Source organism: Corvus moneduloides, chromosome 5 (assembly GCF_009650955.1).
Source record: "Corvus moneduloides isolate bCorMon1 chromosome 5, bCorMon1.pri, whole genome shotgun sequence".
NCBI classification, from domain to species: domain Eukaryota; kingdom Metazoa; phylum Chordata; class Aves; order Passeriformes; family Corvidae; genus Corvus; species Corvus moneduloides.
Window position 1 is genome coordinate 60,771,416 of NC_045480.1, and position 8,467 is coordinate 60,779,882.

The following is an 8,467-nucleotide window of genomic DNA, read 5'->3' on the forward strand; positions in this document are numbered from 1 at the left end:
TATTAATTGACAAAATAGTCATAGGTAACAAATGAACAGAGGCAGAAACTCCATGACAGAGGAATGAGCATTGCTTTGTAGGGAGACTTCATATCCCTCATATCCCAAAAAGCTACATCAAAAAGTCAGCTTCAGAGGTTCTATTAAAAAAAAAAAAAACTAGAAAATAATGGCTTTCTTTAACAAAAACTACGAGTTTGTTGGCTGGTTTGAATTTTTCATACATATCAGTTTTAACAAAACCACTTGACCTTGAGACATCTTCCAAAATAGCTGATTTGCCAGCTAGCTGATGTTTTCCTGGGACTCAGGGAAATCAAGAGGCCTACTATTTTTGATATTGCCCCAAAATTTGGATTTTGCTCTCACATATCCAGGCAAAGTGTCCTTACTACCAAACTGTTGGTTGTGTCATGACACCCATCAGCTGATAAAATAACATGGGGCACAAGCATGACCTTTAGCCTCCCACACATAGGCAGGTGTGCTGAAATGGTAGAGGCGTCTTATCAGAGAGGTCAGGGATGCTGTTTAACTTGCAGAAAAAGTGAGAACACGGTTTCAAAAATTTCCAAGGCCAGAAACTCTCCCCTGTCTATCTGGGAAATGAAGATCCAGGAAAATGCAGGTCACAGGTTAAGTTCTCCAGAACTCTTAAATCTAAAATCAAGGATACTCTGAATCACACTCAAGTTTTTGATCCTCTCTTGTCCAAAATGGAACAGAACAGGAATCAAGGAGCCTTTACATTTTTGGTTATTCTGCTGAATCTCCTTCCACTGCTGTCATAAAATACACCTCCAGAATATCACCCAAAAGACCACACTAGAAACAGAGTAAAATTTAACACACTCATGAACAATTTCCCCCCACACAAGCATCCTAAACTCTAAACTATTCACCAGAATTTCTTTTTGAACCTCATGTCCGTATATGTGAGCACTGGGTTTTGTCCAGGACAATTGTCAAGTGGACTCCAAGTAACTTAAATCACTTCCTCATACTTGGAGCATCCATGAAACCTCTGATCTGCACTTTATTTTTGTCACTACTGCCATTCCTCTATATTGAGACTTTCACCAAACAATCTAGGGCACTACACTGTTAATATGAAAATATTCCAAAATAAATAAATGTTTATCATAACCCAAGAAGGTAACACCAAAAGACATGAAACAGACATTGCACACAAATACTTAGTGACCATTAAAACCTGCACATAGCAAAGAGTACAAATAATGAAATAACTGAAATGCAAACACCATAAAAACCAGTATGACTTCTGCCTCAACTTTCCTTGTTATTGAGCTTTATATTATTAAATGCTCTCACTTCCTGGTCTGTCAGAAACCACATTGTTTTAGAGTCAGAGCTCACTCAAAGGAAGAAGGAGGGACGATAATTGTTTTTAGAGATGTTTTAAGACCTCTAGTAATAGTAGAGTATCTTTGTCAACTTGAGAGTTTTTCTCCTAATGTTTGGTCTCCTGCATAAAGAAAACATTACTAACTAGTCTAATTGCTTTAAATAATGCAATTCAAAGCAATTGGCCCAAGAAGTTCAATGGTATATATTATGTTTGTAGCTTCAACAAGGAAAAGTTGTATCCTCAATGTTTAGTGAGATCTGTTATGAAATATTAGTTACATCCACACAGCATTCAAAAAATACCAGCTGAGTCCCTAATTCATAAATTAAAAAAGGACACTGAAACCATATTCTACTCTTCCCAAAAAGCAGACTATGTAACATGTTTCAATGAACTGTTCCCTGACACCCTCACCCCCTGCACACAGAACATGAAAGTTCTACCTACTTCCAAAACCAACGGGGAAGCAAAAAGGGATGTAAACATCTTCACAGGAAAAACTGTTTTGCCTTAAAACAACGTGTGTTTTGATGACAGTTTGAGTTACTAAATAAACATTTAACTTTCTTGTTGAGTACACCTGTTAAATGTTTAAACATAACAATACGCTTCTCAGCTCTAAATAAAGCAACAATTTCTCTGAGGAAAACAAAGGAGAAGGATGCTTAGAGTTGTTTCAAGTGTAAGTGTGTATATAAAGAGGCTCATATGCTTTTTTTCCAGCTTTTGTGGTAAGTGAAAAGAACATGGTTGAAATCCAGTGTATAAGCGTAATCACGTAAAAAATTATTAACAGAAAAATAACATCAAAAACCTGCAGATTCTTCTGCACACCCGTGCTGCTCTTTCCCCTCATTCAGGCAATCAACTTACCAGATTAAACACAGTGTCAACTATGTCTCTGTTGGACACTTCACCAACTTCCACCAGTCCTGTCAGCACAGCGAATTTCATCTTGATGCCTCGGATAGGGACTCCTGGATTCAAAGGCTGCAGCACACTTCCCCCTTCGGCAGCATTTCCTTCTTTTCCCGCTCCTCCTCCTCCATCATCACCTGTTGGCTGAACAACTTGTTTGCCTTCACTCGCCATGGCCAGTTCACCGCAGGCTACGGCTTCTAGCGCCAGCTCCACACGCTCGCTGCTCCGGGAAGACCTAGCCAGCCGGGAAGATGAGCGGCAGCCCTCTGCTTCCTTCCCCTCGTCTCCGGCTCCCAAGGAAAGCGGCGTCCGGCGGGGGAGGGTGTCAGGCAGGGGGGGAGGACGCGCCCTCAGGGTCGCGGCTCTCTCTCCTCGGCAGGAGGCGTCTGTCACAGCGCTGCCCTCGGGCAGGTATTTGCAGCCCTGAAGGACAACCCGAGGTGTGTTTCAGCCCGCGCTCCGTCAGGCTCTGCTCACAGCCCGCACGTCCCGGCCCCTGCCCCGCGCCCGGCGGGAGCCGCCCCGGGAGCTCTCACGCCTCTCCCCGCGGAAGTGCTCCCGAACCTGCCGCGCCCCGAGCCCCCGCCTCAGGGGTTTAATCTGCTTTTTTCTTTTTTTTTTTTTAAATTTTTTTTTTTTTTTAACCTAGAGGGAACACGCTCCTCCTTCCCGCCCGGCTGCCGCCTGCCGCGGCCCCGCTGCGCTCGGGCACGGCCGCGGGCAGGTGCAGCGCCCCGCCAAGTTCGCACTCACCGCGGGCTGCGGAGGGGGCGCGGGCTGCCCGACGCGCGGCTCCGGGGCCGGGAGGCGGCTGCGCTCCCCGGCTGCGGGCTGAGCTGCGCTGCGCCGGCCGCCGCTCCGCCCGCCCAAAGGCGCCTCAAGTTCCAGCCGCCGCCACCACCGCCTCACAGCACGGTCCCAGTCCGCCCCATCTCCTTCCTGCCGGCGCTGCCGCTCGCTGCCGCCATGACAGCGCGGAGCCCCCGGAGCGCCTGCGCGGGGCTGGCGCGGGCGGGGCCGCGGCGTGGGGCGGGAGCCGCGGGCTGCGCACGCCCAGGTGAGGGCAGGTGAGCGCAGGTGAGAGGAAACCGCGCCCTCCCTCATCCCTCTCGTCCCCCTCATCCCCGCGCCTCCCCGGGAACGCTGCTCACCTCTGGGGATGCAGCGCCCGCGTGGGCCCGGCCGGTCCTGAGGCTGCGCGCAACAACTTGTCCCAGACTATTGCAGTGTTCACAGAATCACAGAATTGGTAGGGAAGAGGCCGCTGGAGATCATCTGATCCAACACCCCTACCAAGGCAGGGTCACCTGGAGCAGGTGACACAGGAACATGTCCAGGTGGGGTTGGAACGTCTCCAGAGAGGGACAGTCCATGATCTCCCTGGGCAGCTGTTCCAGGGCTCTGCCACCCTCAGTGTAAAGTTCTTCCTCTTGTTGAGGTGGAACTTCTTGTGTTTTAGCTTATGGCCATTGCTCCTCATCCTGTCACTGAGCACTGCCAAAGAGAGTCTGGCACCATCCTCTGGGCACCCACGTTTGTGATATTTATGTGCATTAATGAGATCCCCTTCAGTCTTCTCCAGACGGAACAGGCCCAGCTCCCACAGTCTCTCCTCATAAGAGAGGTGATCCAGACCCTCATCACCTTTGTGTCCCTTCGCTGGACCCCCTCCAGTAGCTCCTTGTCTGTCTTGCACCGAGGAGCCCAGAACTGGAGATGGCACTCCAGACGTGGCCTCACTAGGGCCGAGTTCTGGAACTGTTCAATAACTGAAGTCTGCCCTTCCTGAGGCAATTTTCTTTTTCTTTTGGGAGGGGTGGGTTTGGAGAATGGTTTTGATTTGGTCTCTTTTTTTTCTTTTTTTTTTCTTTTTTAATTATCAAAGATACCGAATGCAAACAGCGGGCCCCCAGCCGGGCGCTCTGCATTCACGGACCCATCCCGGAAGAAAACCGCGGCTGTGCGGGGCAAGACAATGTTTGGATGCTCCAGCTCCAGGTCCTGCCACCGCCAGAACGATCCCGGAGACGCGGGTGAGCCGCTTCCACAGCCAAACCTCCAGCATGGGCGGGCGCGCTGTCGTTCTTCCTCCTCCTGCTGCTGCTGCAGGCGCTGCCCCCTGGAGAGCGCAGGGGGCGCGAATGTGGGTCATTAGAGACACCACCCAGATGTGACGAGCTGAGGAAAAAAAGGGAGCAGGATGAGGGAAGGAAAACTCGCTCTCTTCCTTCTGATGAAAAGCCTGTGAGGGCGGCGCCGGTTGTTTCTGTTTCTCAGAGCCGGTGTCACAGCCGCTCCTCAGCCCTTAAAGGTCGCCCTGAATGGGCGGCAGTGCCAAAGCTTCGGCGGCTCCCCGGAGCCCCCGCCGAGCCCCGGGGTGGGTGGCGGAACCTCCAGGTACAACTCTGGTAAAGCACGAGAACTGCTGCCCTTTTTGTGCTCCCTCTTAGGGTGATGTGAGCTACAAAAAAGGCATCAATCCTACCCTATCTCTTTTGTTTGACCTTTTAAATGAATCTATTTGATATTAATCTGAGTATCTGTTAATAAAGAAGTGGGAGGGTCTGCTCCTCCAAACTCTTCTTTCAAGGAGTCTTCCGCTGTGCATTTTCAAGGAGACTGCCTGTGTTAATAAGGATTAGACACGCTTCTAAAGGCTGCAGGGTCTTGTACCAGCTGTTTAACACACAGACAAGTGTTCGAGTTTTATTAACAAAGTATCACAGCCAACATGGCAGTATCAAAGATTTCCAAAGGAAGGATCATCTCAGGAATGTGAGCATAACCTGCAGACAAACAGAATAGAAACCAAATATAAGCATACATACATTTTAACACTTCACATCCTCTGTGGTATAAAAAGCTGTCGTTTATGTAATTCAGTGGAGGGAAAGGGAATGAATCTTTAAATTGGTAAAAATTTCTGTATTTTGAAATCTAGCATTAAAGAATTTCCGATGAGGGTAACTGGCATTTGTATGGGAAATAAGAATTTCTCCTTACACTTGATACTGCACCACATTTGGGATGGAACTGTTTGCATGTACCCTTCCCTGACTGTGTTTACAGGCACAAAAAAAGGTAGAAACAAACTCAAACCACAGTTTTTCTGGAAAATGCTTTTCTGAAGTGATCTGCAATGTTCCTTATAAGCACATCAAATATGATTGCAATTATTTAATATTAACTATTATACTAACTCTATTATTATTATTCATATCAACATCATATAAAATTTTAACTTGCCTGTGGCCTGATTTGAGAATGCCATACTTAGTGTGTATGGGTATCAAATTTCCCATGATTTTGGGGCAAAAAATACGAGGCACTCAAGACAAGACACATTCCATTATAATGCTTGTTCCATTCCCTTCCTACGTAATTTTCTCGCATTGTTACTTTTATCTATAGAGTGCATGTCAAGGCTAGAACATCTCATAGCTGCTCTCCTCTTTGAATTTCCAAGTCCTAAGAAAAGACTAAGCTTCTTTTTTTCCTTTCTTTTCTCATTTTCCTTAGTTACATACATACATATACATTATTAGGGAGAGATGGTAATCTCTAATTTGAGCAACATTTCTTCCTCAGAATGAGCAATGTTTAGAACTGTAATGTTGACACAGTCAGTCTCTACGAAGCTACAGTGATCTGTGGCTACACAATGCTGTGTAATCTTGAAATTTTAATCTTAGTTTGCTGCTGCCAGCATTTCTCATGCATGTTTTGGATTCCTCACATCTACTGCTTGAGCTTCCCTGTCTTTCTGAGTCACCTGTAGTTTGCTGAAGTATTACCTTCCCTCTTGTAAGGAAGATACAATTTTTATTTGAGCCTTTAAGCTGGCTAAGTACACAAAGACATCAGTTTTATCTGCCTGCTTTTAAGTATTCCCTGCCTCCATGGTCGGCCTTTTAAGGTCTCCATTAGGCTATTCGCCACCAGGCAAAAGCAGAAATTAAATAATGTTTGGAATTTTTTACATACCTAGTGACTTGGAGTACAAGTTCTGTTTGTGGCCTCTCCTGTTATCCAAAGAGAGTGTAACATTTGTTGTTAATATTTTTCTGCTTTCTTCTTAAACATCACACTAGAAACAAAATAAATAAAATAAAATAATTGCAAAAAATCCAGCTTAATGGATTTCAGATGTTTTCATCTAAACTGCATACTCCAATAGCCAGCAAATCCAGCTTGCCAGGGAAAGCAGCATTGTCACATTGAATCCTGTCAGATCTTCCTGTATTTCCTTATAGATAAATAAATACTCCCTGGCTGGCCTTGATTGTTAAAGGCAGTGGGGTATGTGCATTAGTCAAGGCCAGTAAAGTTCAGCCGACTGCCAGTTTAGAGTTCCATAGACAAATGTTTTAATTTGATTTTTCAACCAGGTAAAATCAGTGTTAAATTCTTCAGCTGACCTGTTGATCTCCATTTGGGCTGGGTTTACGTTCAACCAACCATGCCAAAAACCCGTCACCAAAGACCTGGAGAAACAGACTAGATTAGATTAGATAAAAGTTATTTAGAAGATAGCTGAGAATTGGAAGTAAACCCTGTTGTCCTGAGCTTTCCAGGTGTGGTTACAAGCCTAATGCTGGTTCTGCCTCCCACAAGCAAACTGGAAGTGTTGAGCTAAGGGAATAAAAAATTACAGAAGTTTTCTGTAAACCTTACAACCCAAAAGAAAGATCAGCAAGCATGGATTAAAAATGAACTTAAACCCCAGCTTTGGAATGAACTCCATAAGATATTACAGAAAATACTAGTAAAGTCTCTAAACTCCATTTTAAGAAAAATTATACTTTCTCTTTAAATAACCTTTAAAGTATTACCATGGGTGCTGGTTTAGAAGTTTAATTCAAATCTTCTGAATCCTCTGTTCAGCACTGATCAGACTCTCCTGGGGATGCTGTGTCCCATTCTGGGCTCCCCAGTACAAAGGGCACATGGGCACACTGGAGCAGGTCCTGGAGCAGGTCCTGGAGCAGGCCCCAGAGATGATGAAGAGACTCAAACATCTGGTGTAGGAGAAGAGCCTGAGGGAGCTGGGGCAGAGAAGCCCTGGAGGTCTTTTCAATGAACATTAATACTTGGTGGGGGAGTGAAGTACAGCAGCTGAGGAACAGACCCACTGCCAGCTCCATTGCATCTGCTGTAAGAGTAATTTTTAGCAGCTGGAGTCATTACCCTTTAAATTGCTGCAGATAAATCTGAACAGTGCTCATGGATCAGATCTTTTAAGTAAAAGCTCCCATTTAGTTCTTATAGAATAAGAAAGCAGGAGTCTGCAATAACTCATAACTTTCTTCTGCTTTCACAGTGCAACTTAATTGTTGTTCAGTTTTGTTGGGGTCTGGGGAGGCTTCATGACACCTATCAATGTCAAAAAAGTTGTAAACTAAGTACATTTTAGCAATGAAATACTCTGCCTTTAAGCAAAATGAGGGAAGAGAAATGATACATAATTTTATAACTTTTTATGACTGTATGCTTCTTAATCTTGAGCACTGGATGAGAAGAAATGGCCTCAAGTTGTGCCTGGGAGGTTTAGAGTGGATATTAGGACCAAAGGTTTATCAAGCATTGGAAGAGGCCCAGGGAAGTAGTGGAGTCACCATCCCTGGAGGTATTTAGAAGACATGTGGATGTGGGGCTTGGGGACATGGTTTAGTGCTGGACTTGGCAGTGCTGGGTTAATGGTTGGACTCCATGATCTTAAAGGGTTTTTTCCAACCTGAGTGATTCTCTGATTCTGTGATTTAGAGCTTCTTTTAAAATCCTTGACTAGATACTAAAATCCAAAATAAAAAGCTGCTTTTAAATACTGTTTACCTTAAATATGAAAGGTCCTCTCAGTTTCTACAGAGAGCATAATACTTCAAGAGAGCAATGTCATCCCAAAACAAAGATCAGCCTTGCCTAAAGAGGAAGCTTGCTTTCTTTTTAATTAGGTGTGAAGGTTTTTGCAGTATGTGTTACATGGCATTATTTCATTCTTTAAATATACTTTGGTGCCTCTTTATAATGTAGGATTTCACATTTTTATAATTTACTTTTTAAAATGCTTATGGTGTTTTCTTCTCATTTTTCTTTACAAGTGTAATCAGTATAACTCTTCATTTGTCGGCAGTGTGTTCATGATTGGTAGATTGCTGCTATCAGTGTTTTTAAAAGCAC

General features: G+C 44.8%; 1 protein-coding gene across 4 annotated transcripts in view; it reads right to left on the bottom strand.

The window, feature by feature from the left end:
• The window catches only part of LRBA (LPS responsive beige-like anchor protein), a 373,887-nt gene extending 370,604 nt beyond the window's left edge, over positions 1–3,283 (bottom strand). For 3 of the 4 annotated variants that reach the window (XM_032110032.1, XM_032110030.1, XM_032110031.1), the window contains exons 1-2: positions 3,044–3,282; positions 2,243–2,713 (exon numbers count right to left, since the gene is read on the bottom strand). In XM_032110032.1, the coding sequence (XP_031965923.1) occupies positions 2,243–2,461 (219 nt within the window). In that variant the 5' untranslated portion in view covers positions 2,462–2,713; positions 3,044–3,282. Of the gene's footprint in view, positions 1–2,242; positions 2,714–3,043 lie in introns of all 4 variants that reach the window. The other variant, XM_032110029.1, reaches the window with a different exon arrangement.
• Positions 3,284–8,467: the final 5,184 nt, after the last annotated feature.